General features: G+C 54.3%; 1 protein-coding gene across 1 annotated transcript in view; it reads right to left on the bottom strand.

Moving 5' to 3' along the window:
• LOC119968062 (ABC transporter G family member 14-like) overlaps positions 1-25392 on the bottom strand; it is a 64142-nt gene extending 38750 nt beyond the window's left edge. The window contains exons 1-2 of the mRNA XM_038801162.1: positions 25092-25392; positions 19318-19370 (exon numbers count right to left, since the gene is read on the bottom strand). Of these exons, the coding sequence (XP_038657090.1) occupies positions 19318-19370; positions 25092-25392 (354 nt within the window). The remainder of the gene's footprint in view (positions 1-19317; positions 19371-25091) is intronic.
• Positions 25393-25745: the final 353 nt, after the last annotated feature.

Raw genomic sequence — 25745 nt, 5'->3', positions numbered from 1 at the left:
CCTCCAACCCTCCCTATCTCTGTACCCCCTCCAACCCTCCCTATCTCTGTACCCCCTCCAACCCTCCCTATCTCTGTAACCCCTCCAACCCTCCCTATCTCTGTAACCCCCTCCAACCCTCCCTATCTCTGTACCCCCTCCAACCCTCCCTATCTCTGTAACCCCCTCCAACCCTCCCTATCTCTGTAACCCCCTCCAACCCTCCCTATCTCTGTAACCCCCCTCCAACCCTCCCTATCTCTGTAACCCCCTCCAACCATCCTATCTCTGTAACCCCTCCAACCCTCCCTATCTCAGTACCCCTCCAACCCTCCCTATCTCTGTACCCCCTCCACCCCTCCTATCTCTGTACCCACTCCAACCCTCCCTATCTCTGTACCCACTCCAACCCTCCCTATCTCAGTACCCCTCCAACCCTCCCTATCTCTGTAACCCCTCCAACCTCTCCTATCTCAGTACCCCTTCCAACCCTCCCTATCTCTGTAACCCCTCCAACTCTCCCTATCTCAGTACCCCCTCCAACCCTCCCTATCTCAGTACCCCTCCAACCTCCCTATCTCTGTAACCCCTCCAACACTCCCTATCTCAGTACCCCCTCCAACCCTCCCTATCTCTGTAACCCCTCCAACACTCCCTATCTCAGTACCCCTCCAACCCTCCCTATCTCTGTACCCCTCCAACCCTCCCTATCTCTGTAACCCACTCCAACCCTCCCTACCTCTGTAACCCCCTCCAACCCTCCCTATCTCTGTAACCCCTCCAACCCTCCCTATCTCTGTAACTCCCTCCAACCCTCCCTATCTCTGTAACACCCTCCAACCCTCCCTATCTCTGTAACCCTCTCCAACCCTCCCTATCTCTGTAACCTCCAGCCCCCACAACCCCCCCTATCTCTGTACCCCCTCCAACCCTCCCTATCTCTGTACCCCCTCCAACCCTCCCTATCTCTGTAACCTCCACCAGCGCCTACAACCCTCCCTATCTCTGTAATCTCCTCCAGCCCCTCCAACCCTCCCTATCTCTGTAACCCCCTCCAACCCTCCCTATCTCTGTAACCCCCTCCAACACTCCCTATCTCTGTACCCCCTCCAACCCTCCCTATCTCTGTAACCCCCTCCAACCCTCCCTATCTCTGTACCTCCTCCAACCCTCCCTATCTCTGTACCCCTCCAAACCGCCCTATCTCTGTACCCCTTCCAACCCTCCCTATCTCTGTACCCCTCCAAACCACCCTATCTCTGTACCCCCTCTAACCCTCCCTATCTCTGTACCCCCTCCAACCCCCCCTATCTCTGTACCCTCCAACCCTCCCTATCTCTGTACCCCTCCAAACCGCCCTATCTCTGTACCCCCTCCAACCCTCCCTATCTCTGTACCCACTCCAACCCTCCCTATCTCTGTACCCTCCAACCCTCCCTATCTCTGTACCCCCTCCAAACCGCCCTATCTCTGTAACCCTCTCCAACCCTCCCTATCTCTGTACCCCCTCCAACCCTCCCTATCTCTGTACCCACTCCAACCCTCCCTATCTCTGTAACCTCCAGCCCCCACAACCCTCCCTATCTCTGTACCCCCTCCAACCCTCCCTATCTCTGTAATCCCCTCCAACCCTCCCTATCTCTGTAACCCCTCCAACCCTCCCTATCTCTGTACCCCCTCCAACCCTCCCTATCTCTGTACCCCCTCCAACCCTCCCTATCTCTGTAACCCTCTCCAACCCTCCCTATCTCTGTAACCCCCTCCAACCCTCCCTATCTCTGTAACCCCCTCCAACCCTCCCTATCCCAGTAACCCCTTCCAACCCTCCCAATCTCTGTAACCCCTCAAACCCTCCCTATCTCTGTACCCCCTCCAACCCTCCCTATCTCTGTACCCCCTCAAACCCTCCCTATCTCTGTACCCCCTCAAACCCTCCCTATCTCTGTACCCCCTCAACCCTCCCTATCTCAATACCCCTCCAACCCTCCCTATCTCTGTAACCCCCTCCAACCCTCCCTATCTCTGTATCCCCCTCCAACCCTCCTATCTCTGTACCCCCTCAAACCCTCCCTATCTCTGTAACCCCCTCCAACCCTCCCTATCTCTGTACCCCCTCCAACACTCCCTATCTCTGTACCCCCTCCAACTCTCCCTATCTCAGTACCCCCCTCCAACCCTCCCTATCTCTGTGCCCCCTCCAACTCTCCCTATCTCAGTACCCCCTCCAACCCTCCCTATCTCTGTACCCCCTCCAACTCTCCCTATCTCAGTACCCCCTCCAACCCTCCCTATCTCTGTAACCCCCTCCAACCCTCCCTATCTCAGTACCCCCCTCCAACCCTCCCTATCTCTGTAACCCCCTCCAACCCTCCCTATGTACCCCCTCCAACCCTCCCTATCTCAGTACCCCCTCCAACCCTCCCTATCTCTGTAACCCCCTCGAACACTCCCTATCCCAGTAACCCCCTCCAACCCTCCCTATCTCAGTACCCCCTCCAACCCTCCCTATCTGTAACTCCCTCCAACCCTCCCTATCTCAGTACCCCTCCAACCCTCCCTATCTCTGTAACCCCCTCCAACCCTCCCTATCCCAGTAACCCCCTCCAAGCCTCCCTATCTCAGTACCCACTCCAACCCTCCCTATCCTAGTAACCCCTTCCAACCCTCCCAATCTCTGTAACCCCCCCCAACCTTCCCTATCTCTGTAACCCCCTCCAACCCTCCCTATCTCTGTAACCCCCTCCAACCCTCCCTATGTACCCCCTCCAACCCTCCCTATCTCAGTACCCCCTCCAACCCTCCCTATCTCTGTAACCCCCTCCAACACTCCCTATCCCAGTAACCCCCTCCAACCCTCCCTATCTCTGTACCCCTCCAACCCTCCCTATCTCTGTACCCCCTCAAACCCTCCCTATCTCTGTACCCCCTCAACCCTCCCTATCTCAATACCCCTCCAGCCCTCCCTATCTCAGTACCCCCTCCAACCCTTCCTCTCTGTACCCCCTCCAACCCTCCCTATCTCTGTACCCCCTCCAACCCTCCCTATCTCTGTAGCCCCCTCCAACCCTCCCTATCTCTGTACCCCCTCCAACACCCTATCTCTGTACCCCCTCCAACTCTCCCTATCTCAGTACCCCCTCCAACCCTCCCTATCTCAATACCCCCTCCAACCCTCCCTATCTCTGTAACCCCCTCCAACCCTCCCTATCTCTGTACCCCCTCCAACCCTCCCTATCTCAGTACCCCCTCCAACCCTCCCTATCTCAGTACCCCCTCCAACCCTCCCTATCTCTGTAACCCCTCCAACCCTCCCTATCTCAGTACCCCCCTCCAACCCTCCCTATCTCTGTAACCCCCTCCAACCCTCCCTATCCCAGTAACCCCCTACAAGCCTCCCTATCTCAGTACCCCCTCCAACCCTCCCTATCCCGGTAACCCCTTCCAACCCTCCCAATCTCTGTAACCCCCCCCCCCCTCAACCTTCCCTATCTCTGTAACCCCCTCCAACCCTCCCTATATCTGAAACCTCCTCCAGTTCTACAACCCTCCCTCTCTGAAACCTCCTCCAACCCCTACAACCCTCCCTATCTATGTAACCTCCTCAACTTCCTACAACCCTCCCTAGCTGTCGCCTCCTCCTGTCCCTATAACCCTCCCTATCTCTGTAACCTCCTCCAGCCCCTACAATCCTACCTATCTTTGTAACTTCCTCCAGCCCCTACAACCCTCCCTATCTCTGTAACCTCCTCCAGCGCCTACAACCCTCCCTATCTCTGTCATCTCCTCCAGTCCCTACAACCCTCCCTATCTCTGTAACCTCCTCCAGCCCCTACAAACTCCCTATCTCTATAACCTCATCTAACCCCTACAACCCTCCCTATCTCTGTCACCTCCTCCAGTCCCTACAACCCCCCTATCTCTGTAACCTCATCCACTCCCTACAACTCTCCCTATCTCTTTCACCTCCTACAGTCCCTACAACCTTCCCTATCTCTGTAACCTCCACCAGCGCCTACAACCCTCCCTATCTCTGTCATCTCCTCCAGTCCCTACAACCTTCCCTATCTCTGTAACCTCCTCTACTACCTAAAACTCTCCCTATCTCTGTAACCTCCTCCAGCCCCTACAACCCTCCCTATCTTTGTAACTTCCTCCAGCCCCTACAACCCTCCCTATCTCTGTAACCTCCTCCAGCGCCTACAACCCTCCCTATCTCTGTCATCTCCTCCAGTCCCTACAACCCTCCCTATCTCTGTAACCTCCTCCAGCCCCTCCAAACTCCCTATCTCTATAACCTCCTCCAGCCCCTACAACCCTCCCTATCTCTGTAACCCCCTCCAGTCCCTACAACCCTCCCTATCTCTGTAAACTCCTCCAGCCCCTACAACCCTCCCTATCTCTGTAAACTCCAGCCCCTACAACCCTCCCTATCTCTGTAACCTCCTCCAGCCCCTACAACTCTCTCCATCTCTGTAACCTCCTCCAACCCCTACAACCTCCCCATCTCTGTAAATTCCTCCAGCCCCTACAACCCTCCCTATCTCTGTAAACTCCACCAGCCCCTACAGCCCTCCCTATCTCTGTAACTTCCTCCAGCCCCTATAACCCTCCCTATCTCTGTAATCTCCTCCAGCCCCTACAACTCTCTCTATCTCTGTATCCTCCTCCAATCTCCACAGTCCTCCGATCTCTGAAACCTCCTACGACCCTACAACCCTCCCTATATCTGTAACCTCCTCCATCCCCTACAACCCTCCCGATCTCTGTAACCTCCTCCACTCCAAACAACCCTCCCTATATCTGTCACCTCCTCCACTCCAAACAACCCTCTGTCACCTCCTCCAATCCCTACAACCCTCCCTATCTCTGTAACCTCCTCCAGCCCCTACTAACCTCCCTATCTCTATAACCTCATCTAACCCCTACAACCCTCACTATCTCTGTCACCTCCTCCAGTCCCCACAAACCCCCATCTCTGTAACCTCCTCCAGTCCCTACAACCCTCCCTGTCTCTGTAACCTCCTCCAGTCCCTACAACCCTCCCTATCTCTGTAACCTCCTCCAGCCCCTACAACCCTCCCTATCTCTGTAACTTACTCCAGTCCCTACAACCCTATCTCTGTAACTTACTCCAGTCCTTACAACCCTCCCTATCTCTGTAACCTCCTCCAGCCCCTACACCCCTCCCTATCTCTGTAACTTACTCCAGTCCCTACAAACCTCCCTATATCTGTAACCTCCTCCAGTCCCTACAAACCTCCCTATCTCTGTAACCTCCTTCAGTCCCTACAACCCTCCCTATCTCTGTAACCTCCTCCAGCCCCTCGAACCCTCCCTATCTCTGTAACCTCCTCCAGCCCCTACAACCCTCCCTATCTCTGTAACCTCCTCCAGTCCCTACAACCCTCCCTATCTCTGTAACCTCCTCCAACCCCTACAACCCTCCCTATCTCTGTAACCTCCTCCAGCCCCTACACCCTCCCTATCTCTGTAACCTCCACCAGCCCCTACAACCCTCCCTATCTCTGTAACCTCCTTTAGTCCCTACAACCCTCCCTATCTCTGTAACCTCCTCCAGCCCCTCGAACCCTCCCTATCTCTGTAACCTCCTCCAGTCCCTACAACCCTCCCTATCTCTGTAACCTCCTCCAACCCCTACAACCCTCCCTATCTCTGTAACCTCCTCCAGCCCCTACAACCCTCCCTATCTCTGTAACCTCCTCCAGTCCCTACAACCCTCCCTATCTCTGTAACCTCCTCCAACCCCTACAACCCTCCCTATCTCTGTAACCTCCTCCAGCCCCTACACCCTCCCTATCTCTGTAACCTCCACCAGCCCCTACACCCCTCCCTATCTCTGTAACCTCCTCCATCCCCTACAACCCTCCCTATCTCTGTAACCCCCTCCATCCCCTACAACCCTCCCTATCTCTGTAACTTCCTCCATCCCCTACAACCCTCCCTGTCTCCGAAACCTCGCACGACCCTCCGAGCTCCTCCAATTCCGGCCTCTTGAGGCTGCCTCGATTTGAATCTCATTGGGAGCCATGACTCCAGCTGCCTGGGCTCCCGAGCTGTGGAATTCGCTCTCTGAACCTCTCCACGACTCTCTCTACCTCCGTCTCTCGTTCCTTTTACCTCTTTCTGAACCTCTCCCTTTGACCGGCCCACAGGTAACTTGTCCAAATCTCTCCCGTTTGTGCACGGGGCACTATTTGTGTCCAGTTAACCCTCTGACTCCCCCACTCCCCATGTAGTTTTTCAGAAGGGGCTGCAGGAAATTATGGGATGGGGGAGGGGAGCGTGTGGGAAGGAGGGTTTGAGGGAGTAGATCAGCGTTGACCATCTTTCACAGGGGGGGGGGGGTAGCAGGCTCGAGGGCCTGAATGGCCGGCTGCAATGTCTTAGCTTCTCAGGTCCGACAGCGTCTCGCCCCCCCCCCCCCCCCCCCACCCCCTCGCCCTCCCGCAGAGCCCCAGTTGGCATGGCAGCCACGGGTCATGCACCTTGTCTGCTGAAGAGTAGATTTTGAGGTGGAGCAGATCTCCACCGTCAGCTCGGCCGCCGTCTCGTCCATCGTCAGTGCCGGATTCGAGTAGGCGAAACGCTCCTTCTTCTCCGTCGCTCCATCCAGATTGGACCTCGAATCGTTCAGCATCTCCGTCCCGCTCCCTCCCTCTCTCTGTATTTCCCCCACTCTGTCTCTGCCTGCCTCGATTTGCTCGTGCACACAGTCTCGATCGGCGTCTGGGGTTCTGCGCCCTCACACTCTCTCTGTTCCTTCTCTCTCTCTGCCTCTCTCTATCTCAGTGTCTCTCTCTCCCTCTCAGCCCCTCTCCCCACCTCTTCTCCCTCTGTGTCTCTGCCTCTCTTCGCCCCTGTCTCTCTATCTTTCTCTCTCACTCTTTGCCCCTGTCTCTCAATCTTTCTCTCTCACTCTTTGCCCCTGTCTCTCAATCTTTCTCTCTCACTCTTTGCCCCTGTCTCTGTATCTTTTTCTCTCTCTGTCCTCCTCTAACCCTGCTCTCTGTCTCTGTTCCCCTCTAACCCTGCTCCTTCTCTGTCTCTGTCCCCCTCTAACGCTGCTCCTTCTCTGTCTCTGTCCCCTTCTAACCCTACTCCTCTCGGTCTCTGTCCCCCTCTAACCCTGCTCCTTCTCTGTCTCTGTCCCCCTCTAACGCTGCTCCTTCTCTGTCTCTGTCCCCCTCTAACGCTGCTCCTTCTCTGTCTCTGTCCCCCTCTAACGCTGCTCCTTCTCTGTCTCTGTCCCCCTCTAACGCTGCTCCTTCTCTGTCTCTGTCCCCCTCTAACGCTGCTCCTTCTCTGTCTCTGTCCCCCTCTAACGCTGCTCCTTCTCTGTCTCTGTCCCCCTCTAACCCTGCTCCTCTCGGTCTCTGTCCCCCTCTCTCAATCTCAGTCCCTCTCCCACCCTGTCTCTTTCTGTCCCTCTCTCTCTCTCTCTCTCTCGGTCTCCGTCCTTATTCCCCCGAGATCTCTGTCCACCCGGATCGAAGCCGGAATGAAGATCTTTCGTCGGTTTAGTGCGAGAGAGAGAGAGAGAGAGAGACTCGTAAATGGTCAGGAAGATATTGATCATCTGAATTTGAACTTTGAGCTGATTGTCAAACCCTGGGTAAATAGAACCATAAATGCTGAAGAAGCTCAATCACTGAGGTTGTAACTGTGGAGAAAGCGAGAGGTGAGAGAGAGAGAGAGGCAGCGTCAGCGAGCCAAGTCAATGAACTATCGTTCAAACTGGGAAAAGGTGAGAAATGGAATGGGTTTTATGGAGGTAAATGTTTGTGGAGTTGGGAGCGGTAAGAACAAAAGGGGGAAGTGGATGATAGGCAGGGCAGTCTGAACAACAAAAGCGACCATGATGCAAGATCAATGGACAAGCAAAGAAGACAAAGTTGGGCCTGGAGGATGTGCAAATAGTAACAGCTTTGGGCACCACAGAAACCTGCTTTCCAAATAAACGGGAGCCAGGGTCATGGCCGAGCAATCGAGGTCAACCATTAGGCCCGGAAGCCCATTGGGCGGCAACCTCGAGCAGATCGAAGACAGGGAGGGGTCAGGGTGGGAGCAAGACGGAGACGTAAAGTGAGCAGCGACGGGATGCTGGGCGGGGAGTGGAGGGGGGGGGGGGGGGGGGGGGGTCACGCACGGTGCATTGAGCATTGAGAAGAGCGAACTCCCAGCCTGGCTTTGGTATGGCCCGGACATGGATCAGGGTGGAGTTCTGTCGGCCCAGTCGGAGAAGGCCCCTCGTCCATTGCCGCTTCGCCTGGAGAGAGCGTTCGGGGCCTCGGAAGGGGGGGGATCGTGAAAGGGGGTGTGCCGTATAAGGACACAGGAGCAGCGAAGAGGAGTGGGGGGGGGGGGTCGTTCGGCCCCTCGAGCCCCCCCCCACCCCCATTCAACACCACCGTGATCGACCTTCTCCCTCGACTCCGCTTTCCCGCCACCGCTCCCCGTACCCCGTAACTCCCTCGGCCTCCAAAAAAGTCCCTCCATCTCGGCCTGGGACGTCCTCAGCAGCTGACCGCCCACAGTTCCCTGGGTGTGTGGGGGGGGGGGCAAGAATTCCAAACATTCCCCAGCCTCGGTGAAGAGGTTTCTCCTCGGTTCCATCCAAAATGGCCGACCCCTTGTCCGGGGAATGTGAAGCCTCCCCTGGTCCTAGACTCTCCAGCCCGCCAGGGGGGGGCAAAATGGAGGATCGGGTCAGCCGCTCAAAATGGCCGCCCGCGCTGGGAGCAGGTTTCTGATTCAGCTGCGTCACCACACTAATGGCGTCTGCCGCCTCTTCTGCCTTCGCGTCAAAACCGCGGAGATTCAACGCGTTGAGCTGTTTTGTCGTTGGCGTAACGTATTTGAACGGCGCTTTCAAGCTGCTAGGCTGTTTCCCGCTGCTGTAGCCGCCCACGCACCTTGGCATCAGAGGTTCCGAAAATATCCTGGTCTCGTATTATTGACGACCGCAGTGTGCTGAAGTTGCACGGCTGCGCTTTCAATCACAGGTCAGCGTGGAAGCTATCGAATGCCTCTCCGCATTCTGGGTTCGCGTACGGAATACATAGCGCTCAAAGGTTTTGTTTTTTTCTCGGGCGGCAACGCAATATGCCTCTCAACGGGCAGCAATGTAGGGTTTAAGCTGCTGCTTAAACACCCTCCAATTCTCGTCTACGTTACCGGAAAGCCAAAGCTGTTGAGGCGCCTCAATACCCTCCATTCCAGGCTTTGACGTTTTACCGCACGTTGAGCGCAAGATGCCAGTAGCTAGCATGGTTAGTCACAAAAATGCTTTCCTTTCTTATCCTGTATTTCTTATCTTTAGTGTGCTGCCAATTGGCACTGGAGATGCCAATAATGTCGCTCTTTTGACCGGCTACTGATATGACAGTTATTAATGATGATATCGGGCAGCACGGTGGCCTAGTGGTTAACACAACCGCCTCACGGCGCTGAGGTCCCAGGTTCGATCCCGGCTCTGGGTCACTGTCTGTGTGGAGTTTGCACATTCTCCCCGTGTCTGCGTGGGTTTCGCCCCCACAACCCAAAAATGTGCAGAGTAGGTGGATTGGCCACGCTAAATTGCCCCTTAATTGGAAAAAATAATTGGCTAATCTAAATTTATTTAAAAAAAAAAAAAAATTAATGATGATATCCTGGCAGCATGGTGGCACAGTGGTTAGCATTGCTGCCTCACGGCGCTGAGGTCCCAGGTTCGATCCCGGCTCTGGGTCACTGTCCGTGTGGAGTTTGCACATTCTCCCCATGTCTGCATGGTTTCGCCTCCACAACCCAAAAACGTGCAGGCCAGGTGGATTGGCCACGCTAAATTGCCCCTTTATTGGAAAAAAAATGAATTGGGTACTCTAAATATTTTAAAAAATGAATGATGATATTACTTTTCAGAGTGGCCAGGTATCAAATGATACCACCACAAGGTTCAACCGGATATCAATCAAAAACCCAACAACCAGTTAGTTAGTTCCAGTTCAATGATGGTTTATTTACACACAAGGATTACTTCGACATACAACCTAAAACACTATAAGCTAAATTACACCTAACAACTACAACAACCTGTACTTAACGTCAGCCACCCGGCTGTATGCAGAGGAACAAGGCCTTTGTTCGGATCTTGCGTGGCTGGGTCTGGAGAAGTGATTTTGTTTCTGCTGGGCTCATCCATCTGGCAGTGATCGTTGGTCTTGAACTTGTCTTCTGGTCGTGATGCTACACTTGGCTTTAGGCGTAGGTCGGGGCCAAGTGAGACCGAGTGCCGGGGCCAAGAGAGACCGAACACATGGCAGTGTCTCTCTTTATCCTTTGGGGGTTCCGCGCTCTTTTGGTCGGTCCTTAGCTTTGGACCCAATAATTCGGCAGCCTTCGATTACTGCCTTCGATTTTGACCAATAAAGGGGCGGGTGCCTTGATGGCGGGGCGTGTCCTGAGCGGTCATTGTCCTTGGCTTTTTGGGCCCCCTGAGCAAAGGGAGAGGCACCGATGAGTCTGTTTCTGTATCGGTTACCTGAGTACAGGTCTTTTGTTCTGGGGAAATGGGCCATTAGAATGCAAAGTAGCTGGGGGTTTCGATAGCGTCTAGTCATCTGAGTTGACAATAGACATAAGCTCTGAGCGTCTGAGTTCTGGGTTGACCATATTTCCCATGGTCCTTTGCAGGTGGCCATATTTCCGGGGATCCTTTTGTAAGTGACCATCCCAGATCCTGTCCTTTTGATCCTGAACGCGAAGCGTGGTGGATCCTTATCCGTCCCTGGTGTGCCGGTTACCCTTGGTGAAGGACGGGTTCTACATTACTCTGTACTATGTTTTTGGAGCAGTTCCCTAATTTTATCAGCGCATCATAAATTCATAAACTATGCGGGGGGGGGGGGGGGGGGGGGTTTGCCGCCGTGGGGAACGGGCTGAGCGTAGGGGCGCTGGCCAGTGGCGGGCAGGGGAAGGGTAATGGCTAGTCGGCGGGGGAGGGGGGCAGGGAGCCCCCTGATCCGGCTGATAACCTGGAATGTGAGGGGGCTGAACGGGCCGGTCAAACGGGCCCGGGTGTTTACACACCTGAAGGGGCTGAAGGCGGACGTGGCTATGCTTCAGGAGACACACCTGAGAGTGGTGGACCAGGTTCGGCTGAGGAAGGGCTGGGTAGGCCAAGTGTTTCATTCGGGGCTAGATGCAAAAAATCGGGGGGTGGCGATCCTGGTGGGAAAGAGGGTGTCGTTTGAGGCGTCAAAGATGGTGGCTGACAGTGGCGGGAGGTATGTGATGGTGAGCGGCAAGCTGCAGGGGGAGCGGGTGGTGCTGGTGAATGTCTATGCCCCGAACTGGGACGATGCGGGGTTTAATGTGGCACATGTTGGGCCGGATTCCGGATCTGGATCCTGATAATGGGGGGTGGGGGGGGGGGGGGGGGGGGGGCTTCAACACGGTGCTGGATCCCCCATTGGATCGATCCAGGTCCAGGACGGGTAGGAGGCCAGCGGCGGCTAAGGTGTTGAGGGGGTTTATGGGCCAGATGGGAGGGGTGGATCCTTGGAGGTTCGCGAGGCCGAGGGCCAGGGAGTTTTAATTCTTCTCCTACGTGCATAAGGCCTATTCCCAGATCGATTTTTTTTATTATTAGCAGGGGGCTGGTTTCGAGGGTGGATGATGCCAAATATTCGGCCATAGTCATTTCGGACCATGCCCCGCACTGGGTGGACCTCGAGCTGGGGGAGGAGAGGGACCAGCGCCCGCTCTGGCACCTGGAGGTGGGGCTGCTGGCAGATGAGGAGGTGGGCGGGCGGGTTCGAGGATGTATCAAGAGGTACCTGGAGGCCAATGATAATGGGGAGGTTCGAGTGGGGACGGTCTGGGAGGCGCTGAAGGCGGTGGTTAGGGGGGGAGTTGATTTCCATCAAGCCCATAGGGAGAGGGGAGAGCAAAGAGGGAGAGGCTGGCGGGGGAGTTGGTGAGGGTGGATAGGAGATACGTGGAGGCTCCGGAGGAGGGATTGCTGAGGGAGTGGTGTGGTCTCCAGGCTGAGTTTGACTTGTTGACCACCAGAAAGGCGGAAGCTCAGTGGAGGAAGGCACAGGGAGCAGTGTACGAATATGGTGAGAAGGTGAGTAGGATGCTGGCGCATCAGCTCCGTAAGCGGGATGCGGCCAGGGAGATTGGTGGAGTGACAGATCGGGGAGGGAATGTGGTGCGAAGGGGGTCAGACATTAATGGGGTCTTCAGGCTTTCACGGGGAATTGTATCGGTCTGAGCCCCCAGCGGAGGGGGGGGGGAATGGGGCGCTTCTTGGACCGGTTGAGATTCCCGTGGGTGGTGGAGGGACAGGTGGAGGGGCTGGGGGCGCCGATCGAGCTGGAGGAGGTGGTCAAAGGGATAGGGAGCAGGCAGCTGGGGAAGGCGCCGGGGCCGGATGGGTTTCCGGTCGAATTTTATAAAATGTATGCAGACCTGCTGGGCCCCCTGTTGGTCCGGACCTTTAACGAGGCAAGTGGGGGGGGGGGGGGGGGCTTTGCCCCCAACTATGTCACAGGCGCTGATTTCCTTGATCCTTAAGCGGGACAAGGACCCCCTGCAGTGTGGGTCATATAGGCCGATCTCGCTGCTAAATGTAGACGCCAAGCTGTTGGCGAAGATCTTGGCCACAAGGATAGAGGACTGTGTGCCGGGGGTCATTCATGAGGACCAGACGGGGTTTGTGAAGGGAAGGCAGCTGAACACCAACATACGGAGGCTCTTGAATGTCATTATGATGCCGGCGGTAGCGGGGGAAGTGGAGATAGTGGCGGCGTTGGACGCGGAGAAGGCCTTTGATAGGGTTGAGTGGCGGTACTTGTGGGAGGTGCTGGAAAGGTTTGGGTTTGGGGAGGGGTTTGTCCGTTGGGTGAGGCTGCTTTATGAGGCCCCGATGACGAGCGTAGCCACGAATAGGAGGAGATCGGAGTACTTTCGGTTATACCGGGGGACGAGACAGGGGTGTCCCCTGTGCCCTTTGCTCTTTGCGTTGGCAATTGAGCCCCTGGCCATGGCACTGAGGGAGTTGAGGAATTGGAGGGGTCTGGTGCGGGGTGGGGAGGAGCACCGAGTGTCACTTTACGCAGATGACTTGTTGCTGTATGTGGCGGACCCAGTGGGGGGAATGCCAGAGGTGACGAAGATTCTCGGGGACTTTGGGGACTTCTCAGGATACAAGCTCAACCTGGGGAAGAGCGAGTTGTTCGTCGTTGTCCCGGGGGACCAGGAGGAGGGGATTGGTAGGCTCCCACTAAAAAGGGCAGGGAGGAGCTTTAGGTACCTGGGAGTCCAGGTGGCTGGGAGCTGGGGGGCCCTACACAAACTTAACCTCATGGAGGGGGGAGGATTTTGGACATATACCGGGTGATGCAGGAGGTAGACGAGGCCTCGGTGGAGGAACTGAAGGGTAAATGGGAAGAGGAGCTGGGTGAGGAGATTGAGGAGGGGACGTGGGCGGATGCCCTGGAAAGAGTGAATTCCTCGTCTTCCTGTGCGAGGCTTAGCCTCATACAGTTCAAGGTGCTGCACAGGGCCCACATGACTGGGTCGAGGATGAGTAGGTTTTTCGGGGGCGAGGACAGGTGTGCTAGGTGCTGGAGCCTAGCGAACCACGCCCATATGTTCTGGGCATGCCCAGCGCTGGGGGAGTTTTGGAAGGGGGTAGCAAGGACGGTGTCGAGGGTGGTAGGATCTAGGGTCAAGCCAGGCTGGGGACTCGCAATTTTTGGGGTTGCAGTAGAGCCGGGAGTGCAGGAGGCGAAAGAGGCCGGGGTCCTGGCCTTTGCGTCCCTAGTAGCCCGGCGTAGGATCTTGCTCCAATGGAAGGATGCGAGGCCCCCAAGCGTGGAGGCCTGGATCAATGATATGGCGGGGTTTATTAAATTGGAGAGGGTGAAATTTGCCCTGAGAGGGTCGGTACAAGGGTTCTTTAGGCGGTGGCAGCCTTTCCTGGACTTCCTGGCGGAACGGTAGGGAAATAGGCCGGCAGCAGCAGCAACCCCGGGGTGGGGGGGGGGGGGGGGGGGGGGGGGGGGGAGTCGTTTTGGTGGGTTGGGTTGATGGGGCGTGTAAATGTGTTCTTTGGCTATGACAGGTGTTAATCGCTTTCTTCTTTTTGTATTTAACGGAGGGGGGGGGGGGGGGTTTGTTCTTTCTTGTTTTTCTTAGTTGTTAATCTTTTTTTTGTTTGTTAATATTTTCTGTTATTGATATTTTGTGAAAATCTGAATAAAAATTTTTTTTTTTTAAATATACTCTAAGGGGCCACTATAAAACATTTAATCATTCCACATTGAACTTGTTTTTTTTTTTTTTTTTTTTTTTTTTTTTTAAATAATTTTTATTGAAAGAGTTTTTCCATACAGACATTACCCCTACTAATTTTTAAATTATTTACAACACAATCCCTCTAGACAAATGTCCCTCCCTCGCCCGCCCTCTCGCGCGCACCAGTCCTCCCCCCCCCCCCCCCCCCAGGCAACCTTAACAAACAAGGCAGCCTACAGTTTCAGACATGAGCAGCGAGCAGACTTGCCCGCGTTACAGTCGTGCATGTCCCCCCACGACCCTTGCTGCCCCCCCCCCCCCCCCCCCCCCGGGTTGCTGCTGCCACGACCCCGAACGTCTATCTCTGATCTAAAAAGTCAAGGAAAGGTTGCCACCGCCTGGCGAATCCCTGTACCGACCCTCTCAGGGCAAATTTGATCCTTTCTAGCTGAATATAGCTAGCCATATCGTTAATCCAAGTTTCAACGCTTGGAGGCCTCGCGTCCTTCCATTGAATTAATATCCTTCGTCGAGCCACTAGGGACGCAAAGGCCAGTATTCCGGCCTCCCTAGCCTCCTGTACCCCCGGTTCTACCCCGACCCCAAAGATCGCAAGCCCCCATCCTGGTTTGACCCTGGACCCCACCACCTTCGACACCGTCCTTGCCACCCCCTTCCAGAACCCTTCCAGCACCGGACATGCCCAGAACATATGCACATGGTTCGCTGGGCTTCCCAGACATCTGACACACCTGTCCTCACCCCCAAAGAACCGGCTCATCCTTGTCCCCGTCATGTGAGCTCTATGCAGCACCTTAAATTGAATGAGGCTCAGTCTCGCACACGAGGAGGAAGAGTTGACCTTCTCCAGTGCATCCGCCCACGTCCCGTCTTCTATCTGCTCTCCCAGCTCCCCTTCCCACTTGGCTTTCAGCTCCTCCCCTGATGCTTCTTCCGCCTCCTGCATTATCTTGTAGATGTCTGATATCTTCCCCCCTCCGACCCAGACCCCCGAGAGCACCCTATCACTCGCCCCCTTACTGGGGAGCAGGGGAAACCCCTCCACCTGCCGCCTAGCAAATGCCTTCACTTGTAAATATCTGAACATGTTTCCCGGGGGGAGCTCAAACTTCTCCTCCAGCCCTCCCAGGCTCGCAAACCTCCCCTCTATAAACAGGTCCTTCAGCTGCCTTATGCCCACCCTGTACCAGCTCTGAAATCCCCCGTCGATGTTCCCCGGGATAAATCTATGGTTCCCTCTTATTGGCGCCGCCAACAGACCTCCCATTTCCCCCCTGTGTCGCCTCCACTGCCCCCATATCTTGAGGGTGGCCGCCACCACCGGGCTCGTGGTGTACCTCGTGGGGGGGAGCGGCCATGGTGCCGTTACTAGGGCCCCCAGGCTTGTGTTGCCACAGGACGCCCTCTCCATTCGTTTCCAAGCTGCCCCCTCCCCTTCCATCATCCACTTGCGCACCATTGACACATTTGCCGCCCAGTAGTACCCCGAGAGATTGGGTAATGCCAGCCCTCCACTGTCCCTACTCCGCTCCAAAAAGACCCTCCTCACCCTTGGGGTGCCATGCGCCCACACGTAGCTCATGATGCTACTCGTCACCTTTTTGAAGAAGGCCCTAGGGAGGAAGATGGGCAAGCACTGAAATAAAACAAGAACCTTGGGAGGACCGTCATTTTGATTGACTGCACCCTCCCCGCCAGCGACAACGGTACCATGTCCCACCTCTTAAATTCCTCCTCCATCTGTTCCACCAGCCTGGAAAAGTTCAACTTGTGGAGGGTCCCCCAGTTCCTTGCCACCTGCACCCCTAAGTACCTAAAGCTCTTTCCTGCTCGCTTGAAGGGGAGTCTCCCAATACCCTCTCCCTGGTCCCCCGGGTATATCACAAAAACCTCGCTTTTGCCCAAATTTAGTTTGTACCCCGAAAAGTCCCCAAACTCTGCTAATAGTTCCATTATCTCCGGCATTCCCCCTTCTGGGTCTGCCACGTACAGCAGTAGATCATCCGCATACAGCGATACTCGATGTTCCTCCCCTCCCCTAGTCAGTCCTCTCCACCCCCCTGAACCCCTCAGTGCCATCGCCAACGGTTCAATCGCCAGTGCGAAAAGTAGGGGGGATAGGGGACATCCCTGCCTGGTCCCTCGGTGGAGCCCGAAATACTCCGACCTCCTCCCGTTTGTCACTACACTCGCCGTCGGGGCCGAGTAGAGCAACTTCACCCACTTAATAAACCCTTCCCCAAACCCAAACCGTTCCAACGTCTCCCACAGGTACTCCCACTCCACCCTATCGAATGCCTTCTCCGCGTCCAGCGCTACCACTATCTCAGCCTCCCCCTCCACTGCCGGCATCATAATTACATTCAGCAATCTCCGCACGTTCGTGTTGAGCTGCCGCCCCTTCACGAACCCCGTCTGGTCCTCATGGATTACCCCTGGCACACAATCCTCTATTCTAGCTGCCAGGATCTTTGCCAGCAACTTGGCATCCACGTTCAGAAGCGAGATAGGCCTGTAGGACCCGCACTGCACGGGGTCTTTATCCCGCTTCAATATCAGGGAGATCAGAGCCTGCGACATTGTCGGGGGCAGAACCCCCCCCTCTCGCGCCTCATTAAAGGCTCGTACCAGTACCGGTCCCACCAAGTCCACATTTTTCTTATAGAATTCCACCGGGAACCCATCTGGCCCCGGCGCCTTCCCCGCTTGCATCTGACCTATTCCCTTGACTAGCTCCTCTAGCCCTATTGGCGCCCCCAGCCCTTCTACCAGCCCCTCCTGGACCCTTGGGAACCTCAATTTGTTTAGGAAGTCCTCCATTCCCCCTCTCCTCGTCGGCGGCTCAGACCGATACAACTCCTTGTAAAAATCCCTGAAGACCCCGTTCACTTCTTGCCCCTTCTGCACTACCTTCCCGCCCCTCTCCTTCACTCCCCCAATCTCCCTAGCCGCATCTCGTTTGCGAAGCTGGTGTGCCAGCATCCTGCTCGCCTTTTCCCCATACTCATAGACCGCGCCCTGTGCCCTTCTCCACTGCGTCTCTGCCTTCCTGGTGGTCAGCAGGTCGAACTTGACCTGCAGGCTGCGCCGTTCTCCCAGCAGCCCCTCCTCTGGTGCCTCCGCATATCTCCTATCCACTTCCAATAGCTCCCCCACCAGCCTCTCCCTCTCCTGCCTCTCCTTTCTTTCTCTGTGCGCCCTTATGGAGATCAGCTCTCCCCTGATCACTGCCTTCAGGGCCTCCCAGACCATCCCCACCTGCACCTCACCCGTGTCATTCAAGTCCAGATAGCTCTCAATGCTCTTCCGGACCCTTTTACACACCTCGTCGTCCGCTAACAGCCCCACATCCAGCCGCCACAGCGGGCGCTGGTCCCGCGCCTCCCCCATTTCCACATCCACCCAATGCGGTGCATGATCAGAGATCGCAATGGCCGAGTACTCAGCTTCCCGTACCCTCGGGATCAGCCCCCTGCTCAACACGAACACATTGAACTTGTTGACACAAGGGAACCTCTAACTATCATTACCTCAGCTAATCTCATGCTGCTGGCAAATATCAAAAAGGAACTTATGTACAATACAAACATTTTAAAGAAATAAACAAGAGGATCACATCGCTACTTAATCTATTACGGTCATGGAGGAAGTACAATCTTTTTATTTTGTCAGTGACAAAGGTTGAAAAGGTTTGTGGGGTTTGATGGATTCCAAGGAAAGGGGCTGGGAGTGTGTATATTGGGGAGCAGGAGGCTCTCCTTCGCCATTTGCGGAGTCTAAGGGCGCGATTCTCCCGAACGGAGACTAAGTCTTCACGCCGTCGCGTTTCATGACGGCGTGAAACGGGCGCGGGGAGTACCGATTCTGTCCCCCACAGGGGGTGCAGCGCGGCGCTGGAGAGGTTCACGCACGCGCGGGTGATTTCTTTTGCACGACGGCTCCGACTCAAAATGGTGTCGGTGTTCGGGGGGCCGCCGCGCAGTAAAGTAGGCCCGGGGGGGGGAAGAGACCGGACCGCCGACCATTAGGCCCCGATCGTGGGCCAGACCCCACGGAGGCCCCCTCCCCCCCGGGGAAGGAGCGCTTTTCCCCGCCCCACAGACCGCTCCCCCGACCCTTTGCGCAGAGTTCCCGCCGGCAGCGACCAGGGCTGAACGGCGCCGCCGGGACTCTGCCGTATCCGCGCGGCCGCTCGGCCCATCCGGGCCAGAGAATCGGCGGCCCTCGCCGCGTCTAACGCGCCGGCGAACAATGGCGCCGATTCTCCGCACCTGCGTCGGGGGCATTGTGGTGCGGTTGCGCCGATTCTCTGGCCCGGCGCGGGGCTCGGAGAATCGCGCCCAATGTGTCTGAACGACAATGCAGAGTATTGCTATTCCTAAACGGGCTTCTACTGTATCGGAAAGGGAATACCATGTTACAATGTTTTCGCACCATGTGTGTGTATCTTGGCTGGGGGTCTCCTATTGTATGGTCATGTCCGGGGCCGGTATGGTGTGGGGTACAAAGGCTGTCAACACGCGCAGTTGTAGGAATCCAGTGATGATCACAATGGAGATCATCAGTCCCATCTTCATCTTGTCTTTTTGTTCTTCGTATATTCCTGAGCGTGCAAGCATATCTGTTATTAACGTTGGTTAACATCTCGTTTTGTTTGTCTTTCTCTCTTCAACTTCAATTACCCAATAGAATCGTCGCCACGTGTGACTCCCTCATTTTGTTTTTGAATTAACCATTTTAGGGACAAGACATCCGAAGAAAAAATAAATCAGTTTAAGTGCAAGGAATCCCGCAGCTTGTGGTCCATGCGGTTACTGGGCGGACAGTTTCTCCGTCCAGGGTCCAGAGGTAGTTCACGTATAGCAGCAAATGTGTAACAACCAAGTGTGGCAAACATGTAAATAGCAGTTGGGGTAGTGACCAAAGAGTCGCGGAAGGTAAAGAGTTGAGTGTACAGGCTGTGGCAAAGGCATTCTTGAAACCACACTAAAGGGCAGATAAGGAATACAAAACCTGCCAGGGGCTGTCGCTGTCGTCCGAATCAAGCTCGAGGTGGAAAGGCGTACCTGTGGGGAGTGTAAACAAAACCATTCCAGATTACTTGAAGTGAGCGAAGCATGAGGTGCGTGTGGGCCGGGGCAGGGCAAGAAAGGGTGGGATTCCCCGAGCAGGGCGGGGGTCAGTGCCGTTACTCCACTACCCGAGCTTGGCTGACCGGATACATAGGGGGTCCTCAGGCAGGGTGGGGGTCAGTGCCGTTACTCCACTACCCGAGCTTGGCTGACCAGATACACAGGGGGTCCTCAGGCAGGGCGGGGATCAGTGCCGTTGCTCCACTATCCGAGCTTGGCTGACCAGATACATAGGGGGTCCTCAGGCAGGGCGGGGATCAGTGCCGTTACTCCACTACCCGAGCTTGGCTGACCGGATACATAGGGGGTCCTCAGGCAAGGCGGGGATCAGTGCCGTTACTCCCTACCTGGGTGACCGAATGAGCGGAAACAATTTGTAACATATGGGATCCAACAATTTGTTCCTTTAACGGTCATTGGCAGTAAATGGCGTCAGAAGAGGAACCATGACTGTATCAAGAAATTTTGTAACTGGCCAACATTAATTAAAACCATGTAGCAATAAGAAAGATAGCGGGCAGGTTCCATCAGGAAATAGGACACCGTAATTCACATGCGGTTCCTTTTTCTCATCATCTGGACACCTCAGGGTTCCGTCATCAAAAGTGTTGTGTAAGGGTTACCATAACGGAAGCAGTCTCTGAGTCATCACCATCTCCCGGTTGCCAACCTCGTGTCTGTCGTTTCTGCGCCGTGGCCGCGTGGCCGTCATGGGATCCGAATCGTCATTCCTCACTAATCGACAAGTGTTGACGTGGTGCCAATGGGGGGGGGGGGGGCTCGTTTGTCATTGAATAGTCTGCCATTATTGCTAGGGAGACGTGGTGGGAGTGGCTACATTGGGTTCCATAAACGTTAAGCTGGTTGATATGGAACCAACCTGTTTGTCCATTGGGGTAGGTTATTTTGTACACAGAGGGGCTCACTTCATCCGAAATGGAGTTGGGTCCTGCAAATTTAGGGGCGAGGAACGAACTGGGATTATACAGGGAAACCACCACTTGCTGACCGACTGTGTACTCTACCGGGTGGACTGTTTTATCAAAGCAGGCCCTTACTCTGCTTCTTCCTCACGCCTAGTCGGACAGCTGCAGCGAGCTGGGCTGCTTTCATATTTTACCTGACCTGTCGGACTGCTTTTTCGTGAGGTGAGGGCGGTGACTGTGGGGCTGGCCAAATGAAGGCCCAATAAATATTCAGTTCCTTTCATGGGCCGTCCGGTCATAAGGGTGTGGGGGGTGAAACCTGTGGAACTGGATACTGTGTTCTGAATAATCATAAGGGCGAATGGGAGAACTGCCCCACGTGGTGTTAAGCTATTGCACCATTTCCCCAATAGTCGCTTTCAGGGTCCGATTCTTACGTTCCACAATACGGCTGGGTTGGGGGTGATAAGCAACGTGGAATTTTTGTTTAATTCCGAAAATCGCTAGGACATTCTGCATTACCCTGAAATGGGAACCTTGGTCTGATTCAATGCTGCGGGGGGGGGGGGGGGGGGGGGGGTCCCACTCATGTGAATATCTGCTGTGATAAGATCTTGGCTCTTGCCTTCGCCGTGTTTGTCCTGGAGGGAAATGCTTCCACCCATTTTGTGATGGTGTCGATTACTAACAACGCATATTTAAAACCATTTCTGTCCTCCCTCATTTACCCATGCTGGGTCCTGATTAGTCCTGACTGGTGTGGTGAATGTAACTTAGTAATTCACACTGTATTCACCTATACCATTGTAAGCGCAGTAGCGTCATCCGGCCACTAGGGGGAGTAGCTCTGGGAATGCTCAGGAGTTTGTACAGGGCTCCACCCTTGGCTCCGCCCACGACTCCTCCCCCTTGACTGCTGTATAAATACCCTTGACCAGAGCCAGCCTGCAGTTCATCGAGAGTTCAACGGGTGACAGGCTGCCTCTGTAGTAAGTAGATTAAAACCACTGTTCATAACTTAAAGCACGTGTCTCGTGAATTGATGGTTCCATCAGGTGGGTACCACATAAATTCCGTTTTTTAAAATTAGATTGTCCTGTACCGTCAGTGAGTCCTTGAATTTGTCGTAGGGGGCTGGGTAGTTTCCGTCTAAAACTTGCTGGAGAGCCTTTTGGGCCTGGGCTAAATCTTCGAGATTGGGTCTGTGAAACCTGGACTGCGTGTATCGGTTCACCCTCGGGCGGGGTGGCCAGAAGTGACCGTGTCGTGAACCTGACTTGGCTAAGGCCTTCACGTTACCGGGTGGGAAGGAACGATGATGGCTTCTGACTTTGATTATGCCGTATGTGCGGCCTTTTGCTGTCTCAAGAATATGCTTCAATAATGGGGCAGAGGGTTTACCATCAACGTGGTACGAATCCTCGAGATTCCCACAGGGGCAGGACTTCTGTCAAACTATTGCAGACATGTAAACTGTCGGAATATATATCTGCGGGGGTCGGGAAAGAATCTGGGAGCTGCACTACATATACTATGGCTGCTAACTCAGCTGCTTGTGATCCTAACTGGCCTGGTAATTTTAAAGATATTTCCACTAATGCGCGTCTTCTACATAAATACCGCATCCTGTTATTCTTTTCCCATTGTCAATGGTGGAGGAACCACCTTCATAAATTCCTAAAGAGCTATCCGTGGTCAGGGGATTGTGTTCTGATGTCTGCCCGCGTGGGCAATGATTTCGGAATGAAGGGTCCTGTGTGGTGTTTGGCTACAATGATCTGGCACTCGCGTGGGATTCCTTCACACTGCAGGCTGTCCGCGAAAAATGTGCGGGTCTTTGTTCGTTTAACTGTGATGTCCCTTCCTTGTATTAATAGTGTCGAGCGAGCTGCTCTGATCTGGCTGACTGAACCGTCCTTTAACCTCCCATCTAACTGTAGCTGCGTTGGGGTGTGCCCGGTTAAAATCGTTACGGGGTTGAGACGTGTGATATGTGCAAAATATTGAACTGCCCCAAAGACTGTGAGCAAGTGCCGTTCGCAGGCTGAAGATCCTTGCTCCACGGGATCCAAAAGTCGTGAGGCATAGGCGACGGGTCCTAAACGGTCATGTCGTTCCTGTAGTAGTACAGCAGAAAGGGTTCGGTCGGCGTAGGGAGAGTGTGGGTCTGGTACCTGCAAAGCGGGGGCTGTGTCGAGGGCGCATTTTAATTCATCGATGGCGTCCATGTGCTGAGGAAGTCATTCTCATGGGGCGTTCTTTTTAGGGAGGCCTGAAAGTGGGGCTGCTTTGGTGGCAAAACCATCTACATGGTTCCTACAATATCCAACTAATCCGAAGAATGATGGGAGTGCAGTGACATTGTGAGGCAGGGGCAATTGATTCAATCTGTTTCTGTTCGATCTCTCTCTCTTCCCGTGGGTGATAATGGTGCCTAAATAAAAGGACCTTTTCTTTCAGGATCTGGGCTTTAACCTTGCATCCAATCGATTGGAAGAGACGTAGCAATTCAGGAAAGAAGCTTAACATGCTCTTCCTTTGTGTCCGTCTGTAGGAGTAAGTGGTCCACATACTGAATAAGGCATTTGGTGTGGGAACGTTTGGAAAGTCCGTCGGCCAATTGTGGGTGAAAGATGGAGGGGGAGTTGTGGAAACCTTGTGGGAGGCATGTCCACAAATACTGCTGCCCTTGAAATGTGGACGCAAACTTGTATTGACAGGCCTTATCCAAGGGAATGGACCAAAAGCCATTGCTAATGTCCAGCACAATAAAGTACTTAGCATGCACTCCCTGCTTCAGCATGGTTTCGGGACTCGTGGCAACGGCGGGGGCTGCTAACGGGGCAACCTTGTTGAGCTCTCGGTAGTCAGTGGTCAATCTCCAAGAAACGTCGGGTTTCTTTATGGGCCAAATTGGGGCATTGTTTGTTGAGGCTACGGGCCGAATTACTCCTTGATCTTGTAAGCTGTTGATAACTTTTGCAATCCCACCCTCGGCTTGCTGTGGGAAACCGGATTGCTTCTGAGGTTTGGGATGGGGACCTGTAATGGTGACTATTCCCAGAATTTTTCCACAATCGTGCTTGCTGCCGGGCGGAGGATGCTTTGTGTTTTCTTAGGACCTCTCTAATCGTCTTATCTGTATTAGTGGCTTGCTGGTCAAACCAATAGTCGCCTACTGAGCAGGTTCTGTGTTCGTAGTCTCCTACTGTGAGCGTAGCGGGGGCTCTCGATGTCTTGGCCATTTTCCTTACACATTTATTGATGGGGTCAAAGGAAAGGTTGGGTGAGCTCATGAAGGCGATTCCTAAAATGTGCTCTGCTGTTTGGGGCAAGTCCACTAAAACAATGGGGTGTCTGGTGTTTGTGGTTCCTATCTGAATATCCATGGAGGCTGTAATGTATCCCTGCTGTACATGTCCTGTAAATCCACTAAGGGTGATGGTGTCTATGGTGGGCCATTTGCCGCGCTGAAACATTGTGGAGGAGTTTGAAGTGGTGCGGGGCCCTCCTGTGTCCCAAAGGAACTCTACAGGGTGTCCCCGGACTGTGCCCGTGGCTACTGGACTGCCTGATTTATCCCAGAGGGCGTCACAGACCCAAGTTGGGGAGTCCGAACACCGTCAATCTGTGCTATTGATCGCTGAACTATCTGATCAGGCGCTAATGCTATGTATGGGCCTAACATTGTTCCTAGGTGGGGCGTTCGATTGCTGGTTCGGTGGGGGGGGGGGGGGGGGTTTAGGGTTAGGGTTAGGGTAATGTCCTATGTATCCACAATTATAGCAACCTCGTGGTGTCTGTGCTCTGGGGTGCTGTCCTCCCTCATTTACCCATGCTGGGTCCTGATTAGTCCTGACTGGGTGCATATTCGCCTCTGCCTTTTCCTGATCTGCCTTCCTATGCAGGGATTGTTCCCAAGCTCTGGAGAGTTGCTTTAAAACCCAAACGTCATCATGTGTGGCATCTGCGGGGTCGTAATTCACACAGGCTTTTTGACCTGCTTCTGTGGCGTGGGAGACTACAGTGAGGGACCATTTAGCTGTGTCGTTATCCAAGTGTACGTGGTTCAATTCCCCAAATACCGCTTTAAAATGGATCCAAAAGTGACCTGCGTATGCAGCCGGAGGCTCTCCCTTCTTTTGTCTACATCGGTTCAAACCTTCTACCGGATCTCCTCTGTTGTATCCAATCGTATCTAAAATAGCTGCCTTTTATTTCCTGGAGGCTTCCTTTTCCTACATTCTGGGGTTGTGGCAAAGCTGAGCTGACGGACTGGTCAAGGCTCGTGACTATAAGCTTAACTTCCTCCGGTTCGTCCAGACCGTACATAACTGTTTGCTGTCGCACTCTCTCAAAGAAATGATGTGGGTCTGCGGTGGGTTCGATGGTTCAGTTTTGGTGCAGGCGTCTCTCGGTTGAGCGACGGATGAGGGGTGGTGTAAATTAAATTGGGCTCCTCCCGATCTTGTGACGCGCGGTGTGTGGTGACTGGATTCATGGGGGGGGGGGGGGTGCGCTGCCTGTGCAGTCGATGATGCTTTCGTTTTCGGGGCCTGGGGGGGGGGGGCTCTGTTCTGATTTTCTGTGTCCTCCACATATCTCTGGGCGGTTTCATTTAGGTGTTGCCAACTGGGCCCATTCTCCTGATCTAAGTTCAGGCCAAAGATATCTCTGAAGCCGTTTTGCACTGAAAGCAGTGACTGTAACTTTGCTATTTGTTTCCTACATTTGGTGTGATCTACTGTATTCTTTCTTTGTTCCGTTGTGGAACTATGGAGCGCTCGTACAGCTGCCTTCAAAGCTGCGCATTGTTTCACTGGCTGTTCTACCTGCTGTTCCGTCTCTTCTCGTACCAAAACTGCGCTCTGTGCATCTTGGTCGGCTTTATCGTACGGGGTCTGAAATCTGCGAAGGTGAACTAAACAATATTGGTGCGCCCGTTTGACATCAGCCATCTTTATCTTTAGCTGCCAACTGTTCCTGAAGTTGCTCATTAATCTTTTCACATTCACTATAGTTTCCCTCATTCTTCTCGTCTTTCTCAACTAGCTGTCTGCGGGGGGACCTCACGACCGCCTCTGTGCCTCGCAACTGAGCCAAACAGGACACTATTGCCATCGGCTTATGATCTTTCACTGCATCATTTTTATGTACCTCGGTTAGGTTGTCCCACCAGGTTTGTCCTCTGCTTCCTGGACCATACTCCTCATTTGAACAAAACTCGGACCAAAGGGGCCATCCTTTCCCCTTCAAACACTTTCTCAATTCCTCTTCCCATATGGGGCACTGCTCTGCTCTACTGGTCGCTGCGACCTCGGGTTCCTGCAGGTTCATTCGACGTTCCATTGCCTTTGCTGCCATTGCTACTAATATCCCTGTT

The sequence above is a fragment of the Scyliorhinus canicula genome, chromosome 6 (assembly GCF_902713615.1).
Source record: "Scyliorhinus canicula chromosome 6, sScyCan1.1, whole genome shotgun sequence".
Taxonomy (NCBI): Eukaryota; Metazoa; Chordata; class Chondrichthyes; order Carcharhiniformes; family Scyliorhinidae; genus Scyliorhinus; species Scyliorhinus canicula.
Note: the sequence above shows the minus strand (reverse complement) of the source record. Positions and strands in the feature narration are given on the sequence as shown.